General features: G+C 54.0%; 1 protein-coding gene across 4 annotated transcripts in view; it reads left to right on the forward strand.

Moving 5' to 3' along the window:
* The window catches only part of STK32B (serine/threonine kinase 32B), a 395,708-nt gene extending 373,503 nt beyond the window's left edge, over window positions 1–22,205 (forward strand). For 2 of the 4 annotated variants that reach the window (XM_030314218.1, XM_032593013.1), the window contains exons 10-13: window positions 2,012–2,143; window positions 2,858–2,922; window positions 16,393–16,485; window positions 20,232–22,205. In XM_030314218.1, coding sequence (XP_030170078.1) covers window positions 2,012–2,143; window positions 2,858–2,922; window positions 16,393–16,485; window positions 20,232–20,370 — 429 coding nt within the window. In that variant the 3' untranslated portion in view covers window positions 20,371–22,205. Of the gene's footprint in view, window positions 1–2,011; window positions 2,144–2,857; window positions 2,923–3,335; window positions 3,900–16,392; window positions 16,486–20,231 lie in introns of those variants that run through there. The other 2 variants (XM_030314220.1, XM_030314219.1) reach the window with 2 other exon arrangements.
* The last annotated feature ends 321 nt before the right edge of the window (window positions 22,206–22,526 follow it).

A 22,526-nucleotide genomic window follows, 5' to 3' on the forward strand; every position in this document is an offset into this window, starting at 1 on the left:
ATGAGGAGACGAGAGGGATCCATCCCACGCTTGGGCGGAGTAAATGCCAAGAGGCCTCCAAAGGCTCGGAGCAGCGAGCCCTCGGTCCACACCGCCCTCGGAACCGCTGTTTTATTAACAGACCCGCCGGGATTCTGGTCTCGGCTCCCTCGGTTGGCTCCCTCAGAATGTTCGCTCTGGATGTGCCAGAGAAATACGCTAGCATCCTTGGGGGTCCCCGTCCGCCATGCTCAGGCCAGGTGGATGAAACCCAGGGATCTTGATGTGGTCCTTTATACGGAGCACAGATTGCCTCAGACAGCCTCCCTGTTGCCACGTGAGCCGTCCCCAAGGCTGGGCGCAGGATGCCCGGGTGACCCTCGGGGCCAATGCCTGCGATCGCCTGTCAGCCTTTGTACACCTCACCTGCTGCCCTTCCCCAGCCGCACACAAGCACGGTCGTGCACACTCACCTACTCGCATGCACGTTTACACTCGCGCATACTCACATGCACCCTCGCACCCATGCACACTCACACTTGCACACACTCGTGCAAATCTCATACTCATGCACGCTCACACTCGTGCACACTCACTTCCACAGAATCACAGGCAGAGGACCCTGCTTCAGCCACACCCAGACGCCTGTGGTTGTCCCCTCTGGCCACACTGTTTCATAGCTGTGAACCTGTGCTCACGCTGCTTCCTCCTCTTGGGGGGACAGGGGCTCCTCTCCTTGTCCCCCCGGCAGTCTCCTGTCCCTCCTTCCAGACAGCATCAAACCCAGGGACTGGCTCATTTGAGGGTCTCAGTAACTGCCTTCTGGAAGAGAGAAAAACTTAAGCATTGTCTCCGATGGGACATCCCCCAGGCCAGTCCCCCTCCCCTCCCCCCACTCCCCCCCCCACCTTACCTGGAGTGAATCGCAGCCTCCCTGGTCCTGCACTACACAGAGGCCTGTCTACGCTGGCCGCTAAGATCATTCTGTTACAGTGACTCTGCCGTCCCCCGAGAACTTCAGAGGGCAGGGCCCACTTGCCTTGGCTGGCCTCTGCCTGAGACACACTCCAGAGCAATGGGTAGCCCTAGAAGGCACTAGAAGCTCTCAACGTGTCATTGTCTTAAGTGAACGAGTGATCATAATCCTCCAGGACTCAGTGTGCTGTGTGTTCCAGGCACCGGCCTGAAGTTTTGCAAGCGTTATCTCATACAGACTCCATAACAGGGGAGTGGTCTCACTAGAAGCATTCTCATGTTGAGGAACTTACCCACGTTTACTCAGTGAGCAATTAACCTCAGGGATCTGTATGCAGAGCCTGCATTAGAATGAATGAATGAATGAACAAACGAACGAATGGATGGCAGATAAATCAGGCCAGGAAAGACTTGGGCCTAAAATCCGAGCGCCTTTTTGGAGAGAAGTCCCTGTGCACCTCCAGACTGTGGATGATATAACCACTAGGCTGTATTGCCTGATGGGACTGGCGTCCTGAGCGACAGCCACCAGCTGGATCTTGGGTCCACGGCCCAGAAGTCAGGGGCACAAAACTCCTCCTGACCCGAGTGGGCGGAGCCCCGCCTGGCACCAGCGGAGGGGCAGGAGGGAGCCAGCTTGGGGAATTGGGCAGATATGGGCCAGAAATAGCATTTTAAAATTAAATTATTAAAAATTATATTTATAGAAGAGGTAGTCCTGACATGAAGATGTGTGTGTGATAAGTGAATAGCATCAGATTGGGAGACTGAACTGGGCCCTGGCAAAACACGAAGCTTCGTGGGAAGGAGGCTGAGGAGGAGTGTGGATGTTAACAGGGCCGGGGGAGGAGACACGGGGATAAATGAACCGTGTCTGCCGCGAGAAGGTGTCGCTTCTCTTCCCCAGAAATAAAACGGAAGCAGCACACCCCACAGTGGTAGTTAGCCATTACTTGTTGAATGAACGATCGAGTGAATGAATGAATGAATGAATGAACACAATCCCGTGGTGGCTGCAACCAAGACAGACCGTGTTTGCTTTTCCACTTGCTCTCAGAAGGGGAGACTGAATTGTGACCCCACATTTGAACTTGAAGAAATGATCCTTGAATCCAGGCCACTTCACAAAAAGAAGAAGAGGCTGGCAAAGAACAGGTCCAAAGACGGCACAAAGGACAGCTGTCCTCTGGTGAGCGGATCCCCCGGGGGCAGGAATCGCAGGGTCCAGGGAGCCTAAAGGAGGGAGGGGCTGCTGTTTAGCCTAACGGAGGCAACTCACTTCGCCTCTCCAGATACCTCCATTTGCAGTCACTAAGATGCCTCCGCGATTGGGTGGCTTTTCATAGCACAAAACGGAAAGATCGGACGCCTGGGTGGCTCAGTCGGTCATGCGTCCAACTTCGGCTCAGGTCTTGACCTCACGGTTGGTGGGTTCGAGCCCCGCGTCGGGCTCTGTGCTCACAGCTCAGCATCTAGGGCACCAGGAATAGCGCCCCTGTGAGCACAGAGCTGTCTGGCATGTGTTGTCAAAGAGGATGGGCACCTTGGCAGGACGTTCTTGAGATTCTCTGCTCCGCCCACCATCCCGCTTCTTCATCAGGTCTCATGGACATTCAAGCGATTACGAAGCCACTTCATGATTTTCCACCCATATTCCATTCTAAGCTGACTTTCAGGTTGGATGTAATGGCCGCAGACTGAGGTCGAGACGAACATCCTCATCGACCGGGTTCCCTTCGGCACAGCCGCCCATACAGTCAGGGCCCCTCCAGGCACGTCGCTCGTGCCCCGCCCCCGGCATCTGCAGCCCCGTTGAGGTCAAGCTCTGGTCGTCACGGCCTCTGTCGTGTGGCTCCCTGGATGGTGCCCCGTCATTTACTCTCACCTCTCTGCTCTTTGACAGAACGGACACCTGCAGCAGTGCTTGGAGACCGTGCGGAAGGAATTCATCATATTCAACAGAGACAAGTAAGTCCCCCTCTGGCAGCTGCTGGGCAGAGCCCTCCCAGATGGCACGAGGGCTCCCCGGAGAACGGTGGTCCCTGGAGCCCAGCGAAGCCAGCCACGGTGCTGGAAGGGAAGCAGCAGGTGGCCCCGAGTTCTAATCCCGCCTCCGCTGTGCGAGCCAGGCGCCAACTTCACCTGTCTGGGCCCCGGGGTCTTCGCGGGAAGTGGGGGGGGGGGAGCGCGCTGAGCTGGCGCCCAGGGAGGCTGGTGGGGAGGGCGCAGGCTCTCCGACGGTTCGGTGCCTGAGCTCTGGATGGAAATCGCCCCGGGCCCGCCACCTCCAGAGTAACCTGAGGCAAGTCTACACCTCACTGAGCCTCATCGTCAGCACTGACAAAATGGAAATCCCTCCTTCGCGGTGTGGTTGTTGGCAGATTAGATGAGATTGTGGATACGATGCCTGACAAGGTCGGAGTCCTCGTGCAAAGATTACCGTTACCGTTATTATTCAACGGGGTGAGCTGGTGTGGGCCGGACGGGGACTCTGGCATCACGGGCTGGCGGGAGCCGGGACGACACCAGGTTAGGAGGGGCCCGGGTGGGTTCTGAGCTGGCGGCATGACCAGGGCTAGTCAGCAAAGGATGCAGACGGCTCAGGCTCGATCCCAGCAGGATGCCGTCAGGAGCTCATCCAACTGGGACTGATTAAAGCAGGATTTGGGCAGGAGTGGGCTCGTGGGGTGGGGACTGAAGCCCCACATGTGGGACTGGACGCAGACCCGTTCCATGTGACCGACACCGAACGAGGCCTTGGGCTTGCAGAGCCTATGGGACGCGCCTCCCACGCTCTGGGAGAGCCAGGTGGGGAAGTGCCAGCTTGAGCCCTGGACATCACAGGACGGCGCCACATTTGCTCCCAGCAGGTGACAGCAGCAGGAATGTGTGCCAGAGGGCAGCCCAGGCAGCGGCTCTCACACCAGGTGCCAGGCTCAGCCGGGCATCGGGGAAGCTTCCCAAGCTGCCACGCCCCGCTGAGTCCTGAGGCCGGGGGGGGGGGGGGGGGGGGGGCGGAGGGGAAGGGCATGGGGCCCCAGGAGTGAGGACGGTACACAGAAAGGCAAAACGGAGGGACACAGCTGGTGAAGAAGTTTGATCTCCCGGGACGTCACGGTGTCGGTGGAAGGTGAGGCACTCCGTCCAGGATCGCGTGGGTTCCGGCCAGTGGGCCGCTGGGCAGGGCAGGGCCCCATCCTGCACGGGGCACTGGGACGGGCGAAGGAGCAGCAACCCGACATTTGTCCCGGGCGGCCACAGCTCTCCGAGTAGAGGCCGGGTGCCCAGGTCGGCCCAGGCGGGCACGCCAGGCCAGAAGAGCAGGCCTCGCCACTGGGGGCCCACGTCTGTCCGGTCCCCCTGTTCTGGCTGGCAGGACGCGAAGGGCCTCCGTGACCACGGTCCGTCAGACCTGGGGAAGGTGGCAGCCGATGGCTGGGTGCTTTCCGAGCTCACCACCCTTTCCCTGCGGTCCTGCCGCCTCCGGGGCTCAGGGTCCCTCCCCGGCCCAGAACTCTGGCCCCAGGAACTTCTGCTCACACCAGCTCGGGCACATTGGACCGGGGCTCCAGACAGCCTCGTTCTGGACCCTTCCTCCACTCAAGCATGGACTGAGGCGTCCTCAGAGAGCACCCGATGGCAGACGTGAGCCTGTGAAAAGGCTGAGCGGTGACGGACCCGAACAGGCAGCCGTGGCGGCCGCACTGTCCCGTGTGCCGGGAGACGCTTCATCTGGAATCCAAAGAACCCAGATAGATCATTTCCTTTTAAATGAACATGAAAATGAGATACCCCTCCTTGGGCTATTTACGGGTCGCATCTGGCTGCTCTTAGCAGAACCACCACCCTATAGCGGCTCTGACCAGTAAGATGTTCTTTCCCACGGGGAAAAGTGAATTGATGGGGGAAGTCGCCCGGCCATGCAGAAGACCCCTCAGAGATTTGTGGTCATGCATTTAAAGGGAGGCTGGCGCGGCTGACAGGAGTTGGCAAAGCAAAGAGAGAGAACAGAGTCGTTTTCCAGACGGGGCGGGGGGGGCGGATGGGCATGTGCAGAAGCAGGAGACCGGAAAGTAGACGGCTGGCCTCAGGGGTGGCTCTATCCCTGCCTCCCTGCTCACCTGGGCTGCCCACCCTCTCCCTCCCCAGGCCCCGAAGGCTCTGCCAGGCTAGCTCCCACCTGCCATGTGCAAGTATCCAGATGAAGGGCCCGGCTGCGTACCCGGGATGCTGTCTGAGCACCGCGTGGGCCCCTCCGGGTCCAGCCGCATCCCTGCTCCACGATGAATGTGGGAAGGGGACCACGTTGCATCCACCGCCACCCTCTCTGCTGCAGTTTCTCATCTCTACGATGTCTCCGTTTGCGAGCACGCTGTGCCCCAAACCAAGAGTCTTCCTGCTAAACCAAGAGAAAAAAATGGGACCTGTCTGTTGCCCACCCCGTTCTGCAACCCCGTGTTTAAAGCACCTGCCATGTTGGCACGTAGGACCTTCCTATCTGACATCAGCCAGTGGCCAGTGGCCTGACTGGGTAGGGGACCCGGAGATGCTGAGCCAGGCTCCTCGTCACACTCCCTGGGGCCTCACCAACCCCGGCAGCCTCCAGTGGCTAGCGGCTGTCGCTTTCCTTGTCGGCAGACCGGGCCATCCGCTCACAGCACACCGGGCCAGGCTGCCGCTGTGCATTGGGCTGCAAAGGGAATCAGCAGGGAGTACGTGGTCACATCAGAATCTCCCGGTTGGGGGGGTCGGTGAAGCATCTGACTTGGGCTCAGGTCTTGATCTCGTGGTTTGTGAGTTCGAGCCCTGCGTCGGGCTCTGTGCTGACAGCTCAGGGCCTGGAGCCTGCTTCTGTGTCTCCCTCTCTCTCTGCCCCTCCTCTGCTCATGCTCTTTCTCTCAAAAATAAATAAACATTAAAAAATTTTTTTTTAAAAATCCCCCAGTCGGGGGTAGGGGGTATTAGCATGTAGGGTTGCCGCACCTGTTATGTGTTGAACTGCACCCCGCAAAAAGATATGTTGGAGTTCTAGCCCCAGTATCCTAGAACGTGGCCTCATTTGGACCTAGGGTTGTTGCAGATGTGGTCAGCTGAGATGAGGTCATGTCAGAGTAAGGGGCCCATCATCCAATAGGACGGGTGTCCTGATAAGACGAGGCGCAGACACAGGGAGGAGGGCACAAAGTTCGCCAGCAGCCTCCAGAAGCCAGGGGAGGGGCCTGGACCAGGCGCTCCCCACAGACGCTGGCGATGTGTTACAGCTGCCTTAGGGAACGGATACAGTGCCCTCTGAGCCAGAAGCTGAGAGAATAGGCCTGGCGATCTGCGTTTTAACATGTTCTGGGTGTCATGCTGATCCGTACTTTGAGAACTTGTGCTAAGAGAGACCAAGCGTGCCCACACTGGGCCTCTTCTGGTTGGTTCTGAGCTGGCCACAAGAATCCGGATCTAAAACTGCAGACCTTCCCAGCCCTCTGTCTCCCTGGCTCTGGGGTTGGTGACCTGCATCTCCGAGCCCTCACGGGCTTACGGGCGCTCCCGGGGGCCTCACCCCTGCACGGCTGCCTGGTGTGTGACGTGTGCTTCGTCAGCGAGAACGAGCTCTTGAGCAGACAAAAGTTCCCCTCCCCCATACGGTGAGGAAGCTGTCCTCAGCAGGCAGCACCCGGCGGCATCAGCCAGCTCCCGGAGGAGATTCGCACTCAGTCCTTTAACAGATGTGCCCTAATCTCGGCCTGGACCCTGAGACACCAAAGTGGATCCAGCGGGCCCTGTGTCCTTGCCGGCTCGTAGCTAGCACAGGCCGCCGTGGGGATGCGGAGGACATGCCCCTGGGCCTGACCTCTCTGGGCCTGTTTCTAAAGAGAGGGCAAAATTCAAATTAGCGCTGCCTAATATTCTAGAAACACAACTTTATTGCTGAGCTGAGACTTCAACTGGCAAGAGGCCGCCGAGCCAGGTGGAGCATCTCTTTCAGGGACTGGTCCAGGGATGCGAAGGCCTGGGCAGCTGAGGCTTCCATTAGTTTGAGAAATGGCGCCGTGGGTCCTGTCCTCCTGTTTCTGGCCAGAGATTCGAGCGCAGTCTTTCCAGAAGGTCTTTTCAATAGCATTTGGCGGAGGTTTGCAGAATAAGGAGCCCCTGGTGAGAAAGGAGTTTCAGGAGCTGAATTGCCTATCTATCTGTGTCATCTGGTAAGGAAATCAACATTTTAAAAATCACATTAGGGGGCGCCTGGGTGGCGCAGTCGGTTGAGCGTCCGACTTCAGCCAGGTCACGATCTCGCGGTCGGTGAGTTCGAGCCCCGCGTCGGGCTCTGGGCTGATGGCTCAGAGCCTGGAGCCTGTTTCCGATTCTGTGTCTCCCTCTCTCTCTCTGCCCCTCCCTCGTTCATGCTCTGTCTCTCTCTGTCCCAAAAATAAAATAAAAAAAAAAAAAACGTTGAAAAAAAAGAAAAAAAAAAGGAAAAAAAATCACATTAAAGTCACGTCTGGAGGCCCTAAAAATGTTGTATTTAAAAGATGTGGGATACTGCATGTGTGGTACTTCTTAATACTGTTAACGATGGTCAGTGACGTTGGTGTAGGACTTTATGGTTTCAGATCATGTTCCTTTAATCCAGATTTGTCAGCCTCGGCCCTGTCAACGTCTGATGACTACTGACGTCAGTTGTTTGATGCGGGGACTGCCCTGTGCTTTGTAGGACGTTTGCCAGCTTTCGTGGCCTCTGCCCATTAGACACCAGTAGCACGACCAAAACTGACCCCAGACACGGGCTGATGTTCCCCAGCAGACCAGTTGCCCCCAGTTGGGGGTCACTGCTTACTGCTTACTTGCCACACTTTTCCTGAGGGGCATATTAGCGTTCCCAACGTCTGCAGCTCTGAACTGGGATACGAAGGATTTGAAATCTGATCTTCCAACCCCAGACCCTGGGCTCTTTCTGCTGCGTGTGTGTTCATCCAGCTGTCCGGGAGAGGTTTACTCAGCATCTCCCGGGGGTTGGCTACAAGCGGGCATAGCCGGGAGCAAGGCCCTGTTCTCGTGGGGCTCACGCTCGGGTGGACTGAGGACCTGAAGGGAGGGGGTACTTTCCCTAAGCGGCGTCTTTGAGGTGGCCTCCAGCGCGTCCAGGCGGTGCAGCGGCTCGCGTGTAGCGACACCTTTTTATTGGGCACCTGCTCCGTGCGATGCAGTCAGCACGTCCATCCTGTGGGCCAGGCGCTTTTACTCCCCCATGTAACAGGGGAAGAGGGGCAGACGAAACGTGAGTCGAGGGCACATGACTAAGAGGGCTGGGGTTCCATGGAGGTAATCAGGCTCCAGGGTCCAAGCACTAAATCGAAATGCAAAACGGTCCATCGCCCTGCACGTGTAATGTGGAACAAGGAGTTTCCACTAGCTCTGTAGATGGCGTGTGTTGGTGAATCCGGACACGTTCCAGGTGCAAGATGGTACAAGTTAACGTGACAGCGGTCTGTCCTGCTTCCCCATCCTGAGAAAACACAACAGCGAGCCACTGCAGGCTCGGCTGAGGACGAAGGTGGGAGGCCTGGAACACTGACAGATGAATAATCAAAACATGATTAAAGTTTGGTGACCTCATCTTCCTCGGGGAGGGGGGGGCTCCCTGGAGACCCCAGGCAGTGAGATAGGGACCCTCTATTGCGGCCTGGAACTGCTGGGGGAATGGAGGTTAAGCAGCGTGAAGTCACGATTCACTTCAGGCTTGGGAACTAGATGAACGGGGCAGGCCCTGGTCCTGCTGCCCTCGGGGCTGTGAGCATGGGGGGCAAGTGGGGTGGGGCGGGTCCCAGCCTCTCTGCCCCTCGGCCTCCGCATCAAGGGCTGGCCTTGACTTTTCAAGGTCTGTGCCATTTGCAGAGGACTCTGACTCCCCTCTGATCTCTTCCCCATGGGGAAGGCAGGAAAAGGTTATATCTGCATCTCGTGGATTAATCAGTAAAGGAGGAACCTTCACCTTCACCACTGGCACGTCCTCTACCCCCTTTGCTAGGAAGAGGCGAACTTCAAGGACCCCGCCTTCCAAAATCAAGGCCAGTGCATTTTGGTTCTCTCTAGTCTTTGGTCCAGTCTGTGTGGCCCCAGCGTCATTTATAGGTGAGCATAGCCAGGACAGGGAGCCAACAAAGAGCCGAGAGCACCTCCTCTCTAAACCGTGGGGTGGCGGGAGCACCCGCAGCCCTCTGCTCATTCCGTTCTCATCACGGCTCCATTCATAGGATTTTTTTTTCATACCATTTCACAGTCAGAGAAACCGATAAAAGCCTAACTCTGACTGTCGTGGCATCTCTGAATCTCAGAAGAGTCTTGAGGCTTTACTGCCCACTGAGGCAGAGAAGAAGAGCACAGACGACTGTGGTGGGTGAGGCCAGGCTTTCTGGGATCGCTGCTCCGTGAAACAAGGTGGCGCCTTTCCAAAGCCCAGGAAGATGGTCAGGGAAGATCAGCTCAGCGACCTGGAACAGCGGGAGGAATTTCAGCCACAATTGAAGGGGGCCCGGCAGGTGCTTGGATTGCAGAATCCTGATAGTTGCATGAAAACTCTGGATCAGGAAATCACACGGGAGGCGGGGCCCTCTGCCAAATCCTTTAAGAGAAACTGAAGCCTGCATGTGGGTGATGCAGTCCATTAAGCGTCTGACTCTTGATCTCGGCTCAGGTCATGATCTCACTGTTCGTGGGTTCAAGCCCTGGGTCGGGCTCTGTGCTGATGGTGTGGAGCCTGCTTGGGATTCTCTCCCTTTTTCTCTCTGCCCCTGCCCCGCTTGTGCTATCTCTCTCGCTCTCTTTGTCTCTCTCTCTCCAAAATAAACATTTAAAAAAACTTTTAAGGGCTACTGATCCTGACACATTCACCCCCCCAGTGAAAGACCCCGGAAAATACAGCATGGCAGGTTTCCAGTGGGCCAAGAGGCAACACACGGTCCCTCACAAATAGCTGAATCCATACAGCCCTGTTTCTCTTAGAAGCACATGCTGTCACTGGTCTGCTCAGACTTCAATTATTTAAAGTCCCATCTTCCTTCACCTGCAATTAGTTCTCCAGAGTAAAATATGCCCATTTTGTATGGGAATATTTATAGGCCTTATTAAGTCCTTTGTGAAAGGAGGCTGTGTATGAATTTGAAAATTAGAAACAGGGATCTAATGGTCTGTTTTGAAGTAAATACCGTTGTTGTTTTAATCCTGGTCTAATTTTCTCTCTGTGCCATCTAAGAATCTCATTGCCAGCCGATTAAATGAAAGAATACTATCGCTTTGTGAATATATTGAAAACCTGTTATATGCCATGCGCTGGGCTTGGTACAGTTACATTTCATCTGAAATAAATCCTCACCATAACCTTGATTTGTAAATACTGACATCTAGAGAGAAGGAGTCAGGTGCCTGAAGTCAGCAGTCAGTGTTTTTGCAGAGTTGGGATCCCACATAGTCCAGAGTTTCTCAAGCTCGTATTCTTTCCACTGACTCTTACCTTTAACTGTTTTAAATGTCAGAACTTTAATTAAAATATCCAAGGGAAGCAAACAAATGGTGTCACTCAGAATGTATGTAAAAAACAGAATACAATGGAGGAGGGCACCTGTTGGGATGAGCGCTGGGTATTGTATGGAAACCAATTTGACAATAAATTGCATATTCAGAAAAATAATAAATAAATAATAAATAAATAAATAAAAACAGAATACAAACAGTAAGATGGTCTGAAACAAGTGCTTAGAGGCAATTGGCAACTTCTCTGCGGGTCCTTAATGTTAATGCCCCCCGCTTTCTCTAGCTCTGGGCCGCCCCCAGAATCCTTATGAAAAATCCTCATGTTTTCCACCTGAAATGGCTCTTTTGTTGGTTGCCTTGTGTCCCCCAAAGGGATATGATGAACTCCTGACCACCCCCCACCCAGTACTGTATTTGGAAATAGGGTCTTTGCAGAAGTAATCAAGTTAAGATGATGTCAAACTGGACTAGGTATATCCAATGACAGGTCTCTCTAAGGAGAGGGACATTTGAAGACAGAAGTGGCCACAATCTGAGGGATGCCAGGGATCGCTGGCAAACACTGGAAGCCCGAAGACACAAGGAAGGATTTACCCCAGGCCCCTGCGGACACCCCGGTGTTAGACGTCCGGTCTCCGGAACTTTGAGGGAATATATTTCACGCAGTTGCTGGTACATCACCAGGGAGCGGTGAGGAGCATACACGCCTTCCAGGGACCAGTGAAGGCTCCGTGCCTGGCAGTCATTAACCCTTGATTCCTCCCAAATTTTAACCAAAATGTTACGCGTGCCTATTAGTCTCAGAAAAGTTATTTTACAAAGAGTGCAAACTAAAAATTGTAGTGACTTCTGAAGTATGGACGTTTGACATGTAAATGAATTAGTGATATTTTAATACATTTAATAACCGTACACTTATGTGCCGTTGCTTCCCCTGGAAGACTTGTGGCCCTGGGAGGTCACAAAGACAGACACCAGCATAAATGGTGAATTCTCTTGAGGCCCTCGTGGCTGCTAGGGTTGGAGATAAAAAAGCAAATGGCTTAGGTGAAATGGGACTCTCGCTCGTTCCTCCTTCCAGGGAGTCCTGCTTCTCTGTACATCGAGGTCGTTTTCTTTTACGGTAAACCCGTTCTTTCCACGCAGTGGAAGACACAGTGCGGAGACCTTGAGCCTCCCACCTCTACCACCAGACCCAGGAAAGCAGACAAAAGAGGAAGCGGAAGGAGAGTCACCAAGGAGAAAGCTTGCTGGACCTCAAACGCAAGAATCCCAGGAAATGGCTCTGATTGGCCCCACTTGGGTCAGGTGACGTTCCCTGGACCAATCAAGTCTGGCCACTGGAGGAGGATTCTGATTGGCACCGCTTGCATCAAGTGCCTGCCCTTACCCCATCAATAGCTAAGAGGAGGGAGGTAAGGTCTATAAAAAGCGTGGGCTCCTGTCTCGGCCGAGTTGTGCAAAGGCAAAACAAAGGCAGTGCTCTCCACTTGGAAAATGGGTTGATAGGGTCGAGTTAACTGAGGCCGGCAGAGGAGAGAAGAAGGAGTGGCGCGTGTTGAGGGCTAGGGCAGATTAACAAAGAAAGGTCAGGTGATCCCCCTTGACTTCCCATCTGACCTCCTCTTCCTCTGGGAAGGTGGAAACATGGCGACCGTGCATGGATGGGGGTGGGGAGGATAAGCGGACAGACGGGGCTGATGGCCTAGGCACGGAGGTGAGCGGCCCCAAAGTGTACCTCTCCCTCGGGCCCCTCAACTGTCAAAGAGTTCATTCCTGTCAGGAGCCACAGGGTTTCCAACCATGGCAACTCTGCAACCCAGAACCAGACTGAGGCCATTATTCAACAGACCGGTGGCTGGACCTCCAGGTCCCCTCTCTGAGCCTACACCGCATCTCCGCGGCTCATAATGAGGGTTTGTTTCTTATCTGCACCGAATGTCTATGGCAGGTCGGGGCGCGGGGCGGGGGTGCTCCTCCCACAGCGCCATCATCCTCCTCACTCAGGACCCAGCCAGCAGCAGCATCGCTGGAGCATCACAGTGACAGAGGAAAGAGACTCAGAGAGGGTCTGGCAACAGCACTGCTCCAGTCTGTTGGTCGCACTTTCTACTCACACTCATTGGCCAGAATGAGTCACACAGCCCGCCCAGCCCCGGGAGCCCCGAAGCGAGATCCTGCCAGGCGCCTGGAAGCGGGCAGATCAGAACGTTTGGTGACTGTCCGTCCACTAGGCTGCTGGCTCAGGCCTTTCTTGTGCACCCAAGCCAATGGGGACCCAGGAAGTCTCTCCCGTCAGCCTGCTCAGACACAAAAGATCAACCTCACCTCTAGACCCAGAGAGGAATCTGCTCGGGCAGGAAGAAGCACGGGGCTGGGAAGGCGGGAAGAGCGGGGTCCTTCACTGGAGTCTGGGCTCAGGTCTGAAAAGCGTGTGACCTACCACCAGCTGCTATATCTTGACGGCCCTTTCTCCTCACCAGGGGTGCTGTTGGTTCTTCTCCAGAAGGTGGATGCAGGCACTAAATGAGGAGGTGTCCAATGAGAACGCACACCCGATACATCTCAATCCCCATCACCCCCACGGGATGGCTGTCCCTGCTGTTTGCCCCAAGCCGATCTGCTTGCAAAGGGGTGGAGACGGGGAGGACAGTAAGACAATCCGCTCCACTTTGCTATCTCACACCCTTGGTGCACACCCTACGTTTGCTTCAGGCAGCGGCAGATAAAACAGAATTGTAACGCTTCTGGCCAAAGGCTGTTATTGAATGTGTGAGATAAGAATTGCAGAGAAGGCTGTCTTCCCAGGAAGCGATGAGGTTTCAAAGTAGAACAGCCAGTTACGCTGAGTTTTTACCGAAGGAAGAGACACCTTGCAGAGACCGGAAAACTGTTTTTTCAGCCCGAATCCCAGAGGAAATACTCCCAGGAGACTTATTTGAAAAGGCCCCTCTGTATGTCCCACCGCTCACACAGTGCGGCGGATTGGGGCTACACGGAAGCCACCGCGTTTCCACCTGGACACTGGAAGAAGGGGGAAGAGGGGACACGGCCACCTCAGCTGGAACAGTGACCTTCCAGTGTTCCCAGCTGCTCAAGGAGACGGTGCAGGGAGCCCCTGGGGAACAGATACCCCAGCTTGACTCCCCTTGCTCCTGATCTCTGCAGCCCCCCACCCCTTGGCTAAGCTCGCTGAAGCCAAGGGCGTGGGAGCCTTCGATATGCACCACCCCCACCAGATTCCTAGGCTGCAGATTCCCAGGCTCCCAGCTGGGTTGAGTGGATCTGGGGGACAACGGGAGATGGTCAGCCCCGGGGGCTCCTAAGAATTGAAGACAGAGAAGAATTCCAGAGAGCGCACCAACGGCCAAAGGAGAGCAGCTGGCATACAGCAGATTTGTCTCGGTTCTAGGTGGGAGAAGGTTCTAAGGGTCCGAGCTATTTCCCCGTGCGGGAAATCTCGGGCGGGGCGAGCAGCAGGGTCCCGCCCAGAGTGGACTCTGCCAGAGCAGGGATTCTTGCGGAGTACACGCCAGTGACTATCTTCCTTTCCACATCCACCTCCCAACCCCACCCGATAACCTTTGTTCGGTTTGGCATGGGCTCTTCCAGAACTTCCCTGGAACTTCAACTCTGGTTTTCAGGAACCACAGAGAGGCAATATACATAACAGCTAGGAGCACAGGTCCTGGAGTCAGACTCACCGGGTCTGAATACTGATCCCTGCTAGCCTTGTGACCTTGGGCCTCGTGCCAGGGCACCAGTGTCCTCATCTGAAAAATGGGATGTAAATGCCAACTTCCTAGGGTGGTTGTTAGGACAAGTGAGTTCACACGTGTTAAGTACTTAACGGCCTCTGCTACGTAATCCGTGCACGCTACACGAGTGCTGGCTAATGTAATTCATTATATACAGAATTATCAGCCCATGTCCATTAGGTGCTGGGTCAAACATGATTTTGCCATAATTTTTAATTCACACACACACACACACACACACACATAACAACCTGTCCCAACTCCCTCAGCTACAAGAAAAAAGAGCTTCATGCATGTTAACTCAGGTGAACTGTTGCCCACAAGGGCTGAGACTCACCAGTTCTGCAAATGACAATCCAATTTGTGTCCCGTGAGGACACTTGTTTCATTTAATTACAACTGGCCTTCTTTCCCCCTTGTTGATGGTGACACAGAGCCTGCCAACCTCTGGGCAAGCACCCTGCTAACGAAGGGTGGCCATTTATTCCTTTGTTTGGCCCACCCATCCTTCCGGCACGTTGACCGTGTGCCGGGTACTGTGTAGACACAGACGGCCGTTTCCGGTGGATGAGAGACAACATAACAAGGCAGAAGACCTGGTTCCGGTCTCTGGTTCCACACCCTGGTCTTCCCTGGTTTGCGGACCCCTCTGCACCCCGCCGTGACTCCTGGGCCTGGATTCTGTCCTACTCAGCCCGTTGTCCTGTTTCACCCACTTTCTGGGTCCTGACGCTCAGCCATTCCGTGTGTACCCCATCCCAGTACCCTCCACTCCTCCAGTTCTTCCGCCCTGACCCCCTCCTCACCCAGGACGTGGCCTACAGAACCATCTCTGGAGGCCTCCATGCTTGGAGACTTCCATCAGAACTATGACAGGCATTTAACTTTTACTTCCTGATCCTCAGTTTCCCAATCTGCAAAATGAGAGTATCTCCACAATGCGATCACCATCATCGCAAAAATAGCTGCCCTTTAGGGGCACCTGGGTGGCTCAGTCGGTTAAGCATCTGACTTCTGCCCAGGTCATGATCTTGCGACTCGTGAGTTCGAGCCCCACATCGGGCTCTGTGCTGGCAGCTTGGAGCCTGGAGCCTGCTTTGGATTCTGTCTCCCTTTCTCTCTGTCCCTCCGCTGCTTGTGCTCTGTCTCTCTCTCTCTCTCTGTCAAATGTGAATAAACATTAAAATTTGTTTTTAAATAGCTGCCCTTTATAAAGTAGCTGCTATGGGAAAGACGGATGGCACACAGTGGTTCATCTTCTCCTGTGCCTGTGCTGCAGATGAAGAGAGAGAGAGACTTGAAGAAGTTGCAAGTCCCCGGCCACTCGGCCAGTGATGGTGAAGCTTGGCCTCTGATATAATTCTGCCGAGACTCCTAAGCCTGCACTCTCCCGATACACCCTTTGCCTCTCCATCCACCTTTCTACACAATCCAGGAAACATACACGGGGAGAACCAGTGGGATGATATCAATAGGTGTGAAAACGCTTTAAAATGGTTTTCTTTCTCGAAGCTGATGGCATAAACGAAAACCCGGCTCTCATGTCAGAGGCAGGGCCTTACCTGCAGAAAGCCCGTACTGGATGGATGTTGGGTATTAAGGTGACTGCATCCTGCCTGTGTGATATAGCTTGATTTTAAATTACTTTGATTGCTAATCATTTTATTTTACTCTTCTCAGATGCTTTGCCTTTGAAAAATGCCTCCAGCCCAATTTATTACGAATTTTAATGTGTGTCCTCCTCTCCTTGGGCAAGGTTTGCTATCCTAGAGTGCTTCCTTCTAGCATCTAATGGTGGAGTTCGGGGGGGGGGGCGGGTTGAGGGAACTTGTGTCTGTCACTCGGAATTCTGGCCACAAAGCTGACAATTAATTTGATAAGTTGGCTGAGAAAATTAAATGTTCCTGCCATTGCAGGGATAACCAGCCAATTTGCATCAGCAGACTTGAGCTCTGCCTAGTAGGATATGTAAAAGCCTTTTTCATTTCTTCCCGTTACAGATAAAACCGGGCTGTGGGCTAGTCATAGAAGTGAGCTCTCAGGGCCACAACCATATGGTTTCGTATCTCTTTCTCGGTTCACGGATTCCTATTTCAGCAACATGAGCCATTCTAATTCCTTCAGAGCGTGGAAAAATCATTCCACGCTCTCTTCCCTCCAGGTCCAGATTGGACGGCATAGGAGTCAACGGAAAGAGCATGGGTCTTGAAGAACGATGGCCCTGGGAGTCCAGCCTCCCAAAGTCACGTAGCTCGTAAGTGGCAGCCCCAGGGATGGAGGCTGGCTCTAAGCCCAGACCCTTGGTGCTACGCTGTGGCACTTCCTTCCAGCAGAGACTTCATCACAGTGAATGTTCGCTGTTTTCTCTCTGCCCTGCTCCACAGCCCCTTCAACTGTGAGCCACAGACAGTGCTAGTGGAAGGGTAGGGGGAGGCATGGGTTGGTGGTGGGTGGGTAGGTGGAAGTGTATTGAGCAGATGGGTGGGCGGCAATGATGAATGGAAATATGGGAGTGGATGGATGAACGGACAGGCAGGACGGTGATGGGTGGATGGATAGTAGATGAATAGGAGATAGATGGGAGGGGGTGGATGGGGAAATGGGGGTAAATCAGGAGATCGACAGATCAGTGTATAGTGAATGGATGAAATGGATGGATGACTAGGTAGATAATTAGGTGGATGGAGGGATGATCAATGGATGAGGCAGATGGATGGGTGTGGGTGTGTATCTGGGAGGTGGGTGGCTGGGTGGTAAATCAGTAAGGGTGTGAGGGGTGGACAGGTGAGGAGGGATGAATAGGTGGGGTTGGGGGTGGGACAGATGGGTGGACATAATGGAAGTAGATGGATGGATGGGGGGATGGATGGATGGGGGATGGATGGATGGATGAACAGATGGAAGGGTGGATGGATGGATTGGTAGATGGATGGAAGGGTGGATGGATGGATGGGGGATGGATGGATGGATGGATGGGGGATGGATGGATGGATGGATGGGGTAGGTGAATAGGCAGATGAGTAAATAAGTGGATGAATATATGGATCGGTGGGTGGGAAATGGATGGATTTTGCTGGGTGGGTGGAGAATGGATGATGAATGTTGGTGGGTGAGGGGCATTGCAGATGTAGTTGGAAGAATGCAAGCTTTGGTGTCTCCCGGAACTCGAGTAGAATCCCAGCTCCACAGGCTCTAGGTGGATGGGGGGATGCCCAGAGAAGGGTCCCTCTTCCTTGATTCGGCCACCTTGGTTCACAATGAATCTGATGGTAGGTTGCCAGGGGCACGCATGACCCGAACTTCATTTAGTTAGTGCTGTAGGGCCCGGTACTCACGGTCACAGTATTTGATGTATGACGCTCCACAGAAGAAGGCAGACTTGAAGCTGCTGGTTCTACTCGTGGAACAACTCTGGCCAAAAGAAGGGGCCAGAGTGCCTAAACCATCAGCTCCAGAGAGGATGCTGGTCCACACAGCAGTGTTCTGTTTGTTCTATTTCTGTGCCTTACCTCACTCCTGTCCCTTCATTTCAGAACCCCTGCCTCCCTCCCGCTACCCCCATTCCATACAAATCCTTAAAGCCCAGCTCAAATGCTGCCTCCTACAGGAAACCTTCCTGCCCCAACAAGATTTCCAAATCCACCTCTCCCTCATCTGCTCCATTCTTTATTACGCAACTTTTGAAGCTATATTTTGTGTTATAATTAGAGAAGGACTGGGGTGTAGAGACAGCAATGCTACCTCTGCTGTGTTTGAACATTTAACAGAAAGTGATAATGGGATTCGTGTTTATCTTGTGATACACCCAGAGAATTACATGGTATCATAGTTATGAACCAAAGAGGAACGTCCTGCTTTGGAAGTGCAGGCATCTGCCATTTAGTTTCTTAGCCATTTGAGTTTTCGACTTTTCCCTAGTTTTTATCTGATTTTCTTTCCAGGAGTGCCTGAGAGAGTCTCTTAAAACAGAGGAGAGGAAAGAGGAGGGACAGGGGAGGAAGGTTCCCGGGAAGTTCCCAGCCCTGCCCAGGAAGTCCAACCACCCCCTCTCATCCTAGATAGACTCTCCCTGCCCCACCCACTTTGTCCTCTAGACCCCAGGCCGCCCTCTGGGTGCTGGTGCCTTCAATAGGATGATGGCTGCGAGCCCTAACCGTCTTTCCCAGGTGTGCTAGCTGGACAGCTGCGAGCCACAGGGGCACAGGGACCGCACACCTCCTCGGCCCTGTGGGTGGCCCAAGGGTAGGAGGCAGTGGCCACCAAGTTTCCCGTCTTAAAAATACTGTGTTGTTGCTGGTACTTCAGCATTACCTGAAGAGCTCACTCCAGCCCTCACATTGTTGCAGACACTAGAAGACCCCACCAAGTGTGCGTGCGCACTCACACACACACACACACACACACTGTGACCTGTCGAGGCCATGACTGTGTTGTAGTCACGTGCATGTTTGCCGAGTGAAGTGGCTGTCGTTTACATCTTTCATAGGTCCACACTCTGCTGGACGGAAGCTACTAATGTTAAAAAGTAAATTCAGTCTGAAACCTGCGTCCTTCAGAACAAGAATTGTGGCAATATGGGGCACCTGGGTGGCTCAGTCAGTTAAGCGTCCGACTTCAGCTCAAGTCATGAACTCGCAGTTCGGGAGTCCGAGCCCCACATCGGGCTCTGTGCTGACAGCTCAGAGCCTGGAGCCTGCTTCGGATTCTGTGTGTGTCTCTCTCTGCCCCTCCCCTGCTCGCACTCTGTCTCTCTCTCTCTCTCAAAAATAAATAAACATTTTTAAAAAATTTAGGGGTACCAGGGTGGCTCAGTTGGTTGAGCGACTGACTTTGGCTCAGGTCATGAACTCGTGGTTCACGAGCTCGAGCCCCACATCGGGCTCTGTGCTGACAGCTAGGAGCCTGGAGCCTGCTTCGGATTCTGTGTCTCCCTCTTTCTCTGCTCCTCCCCTGCTTGCACTCTGTCTCTCTCACTCTCAAAAAAAAAAAAAAAAAAAATTAAAAAAATCTTTTAAATAAAAATTTTTAAAAATTTAAAAAGAGAGAATTGTGGCAATATTATTTCCAGCCCCATAGTGGATATTTCACACACATGCTCTCTGATTCCCTTAGCCTCCTGCCAAGTGAATGGGATAATCCCAGGTTTACAGAGGGAAACTGAGGCCCAGAAGAAGACAGCAGCTTGACCCATGGTGCCCAACTAGCAAGTCTGAGAGCTGTGTTCTTCCTGGTCTCAGACTTCTCCCTCCCTGAAGGTCTCCATTTTATTTTTTGCCTGCACCACGCACGCGGTGACAGTTCTAGGATCATGCGTGAACGTGAACTTGCAGGTCACAAAGAGAAGGATGTTGACGTCTTAGATCCTGTGGAGGGCGACCAGGTGGCCAGCTGTGAAGAAATGCAGGGCTGAGACTCACGCCCCCTTAACAGTTTGTCGTGGGCCATTTTGTAAGGCTGGGTGCTCATCTGTTTGGATATGTATTTGGGGTATAAGTTGATTAGTGGCCATTGCCCATTTAGATGGTAAAGTCCGTGAGGACAGACAAGAGGACTACTTTGCTGGCCAGGGTCTCCCCTGCTCTCCTGCATGGTAGCTGGTACATTGGTGGGCATTCGATCACAGGCGTGAATGAATGATGCGCGGGGGCTCATCACCGACACCGACGGTGTGAGCTTTGCAGATCGCATCCATGATCTCCCGCAGACTTCGCAGGGAGTCCTAAGGCAGGAATCGTTATCCCCATTTTCTGGAGATAGGGTAACTGAGGCTCTGTGTGTTAAGTATCTCACCGGAGTGCACCTGACCCAGGCTTCGATCCCAGGCCCGCCTGGGCTCCAGGGCGCCACACTCTGGGCCTGTAGCAGCCGTGCCTCCCAAGCCAGGGGACGGCGTGGGCGAGGGCTTCCCAGTTGCCCTGTTTGTCCAAACGCGTCTCCCGGACCTCCCGCCACCCTCCGTTCTGTGCCACCGACTCAGGTCTGTGCTGTGTTTGTTTGCAGGCTGAGGAGGCAGCAGGGGCAGACCAGCCAGCTCTTGGACACAGAGGGCCGAGCTGGGAGCCAGACCCAGGGCAAGCTCCAGGACGGCTGCAACAACAACATCCTGGGCCACACCTGCTCCCGGGGCTGCAGCAGCTAAGCCACCGCCTGCGGCCGCCTGACGGGACCGTGCGCATTCCCGTCCTGCCCACCGGAAGCCCCTCTCTGTGCCACGATGGTCCCTATCTCACTCCTGGTAACGCCAGATGCAGAGACAGCCCTGGGCTTGGAGCTGGGAAGCCCGGGTTCTGGTCGCAGGTGCCTGACGGATTCTCTGCGTGACTTCGGACAACCTTGCCCTTCCTGTGCCTCAGTTTTCTGCATCTGCCAAAGGGGTTAAAACAGCTGTCTGTCCCACTTCTACAAGGTTATTGGGAGAAACCAAATAGGTAGGAGACATGCAAAATCTGTGACATTTATGAAATTGTTTACACAGGCAAAATAGAACCTTGATATTTGAAGTCCACTCCCATCCCGCGAGGCAACTAGGCACCCCCTCCATTCCCACGATTCCCACATCCTGGAGCAAAACCGGAAGTGTCTTCATTTGCCGCCTCTGGGAGGCCAGTCTTTCTGACCCTCTAAGGTGGCGTGGCCGCGCACCAGCCTGGTCCCCTAGGTCCTGATGCTACAGGTGCATGTCTGCCCTTCTTCACAGAAGACCGCCTCCCACCTGTAATCCCAGCAGGTCCCCCCCCACCACACCCCGCACTGGCGTGGCAGGTGGATGCCCTTCAGGAGGTCAAGTCACCACCATTTTGAGAGTTCCTCCCAAACCCAGTCCCACCGCCAAATTCTGAGTCCCCGTCCCCTTTCTGGGTGTCTTTCCTGTGAAGGGTTGGAAGCGGCCTGCTCAGCGTTGTCTTAAAGAGGGTCCCCAAGTGCCACAGATGAGGTGGCTCTGTATTGAGGAACAAAGAAGCGTGGGTCACCAGGAAGTTGAGTCTAGGAGGACAGTGGACTCGCACAAGGAACAAACGGCGGTGGGACCTGTGCGGGCAGCGCTCTGCCCTCTGGATGGGGAGACGCCGTAGCGCCGGGGACCGAGCTTCCGCGCGGCGTCAGGCTCGTGCTCGGAACCCAGCCCTGCTGTTTACCAACCGGAAGACCTTAGGCAAACGGCATAATCACGTCGGTGTCGTTTCCTTGTTTCAGAGCGGCGGTGATGAAGCCAGCCTTGCAGGGTGGTTACGGGAGTCGGTGGCATTCTGTGTGTCCCGTGCCCAGCACAGGGCACCCACTGCATGGTAGGCACTTTGTGCCCGCGTCACCGTCATTGTTTGCAGAGACTTCCCTACGTCACTCGTTTGGCAGGTCACTTTCCGCAGAAACGAGTCCGGTGGTTTGGCTTCCTTGAGCTTTTCTTCCCGGAGTCTTGGAACTCCGTCCATCCCTGTCGACGTTCCGCTGTGGTTTTAGTTTTCCTTCCAACTTCCGGTTTTTACTTTTTACATCATCAGTCCACCCTCGGGGCCGTCCATGCCATCTCTCCGAAATCTTAAGAGACGTTTTAACGGGGGGTGTGGTTTTCTGTCTTTAACCTTCAAAAAGGAGATGCTCCTAAGAGTCCTCCTTTCAGCCAAGCCTACTCCTCGATTCCGTTGCCCACGTCAGTCTGCTTGTCTTGCGCACTCGTCGTTCTCCGTCCCCCACCGGCACTGTCCTGTTCCCTCCAGGCAATCGCAGGGCTGCTTCTCTCTTCACTGTGACCCGGGCAGCACTTAGGATTTCTTGCTGGGCTGAGTTCATGAATTAGGGGGCAGGAGCTAGAAGTAAGCCCAAGAGACACCAGATTTCCTGGCTGTGTTTAAGTTGATGTTGTTTCTTGTTCAGAATAAACTATTTCTTGGGCATTCCTTCTTGCGACGTTGTTCTTGTTCGGGGTTGGGTGGGGAGGGGCCGTGTCCCTCTTAGAGCCAAAAGGCTCTAGTTGAATTGGAAACATAGAGACGGGGGTGGGGGGGGGGGGAAGGACACCAAGTTGGTGATGTGTTTACTTGACTCCCAATAAAATCAAACTCGATCCCAATTTGTATTATTATTATTGTTATTACTCTCATCATCACCATCATTATTTTACACTATAAAGGTGCAATCCGTTTATTACAGAAAAAAATACAGAAAGTTTTCCACCTAGAGCAAAAAAACACTCTTAAAATTTCAAATTACACAGCTCAAACCTCTATACAGCACATGTGCGGGTGCCGATAAACCATGTGCTCTAAAGCACAGACTTCTGGATTTCCCGCCTCCCTG

Source organism: Lynx canadensis, chromosome B1 (assembly GCF_007474595.2).
Source record: "Lynx canadensis isolate LIC74 chromosome B1, mLynCan4.pri.v2, whole genome shotgun sequence".
Classification (NCBI taxonomy): Eukaryota; Metazoa; Chordata; class Mammalia; order Carnivora; family Felidae; genus Lynx; species Lynx canadensis.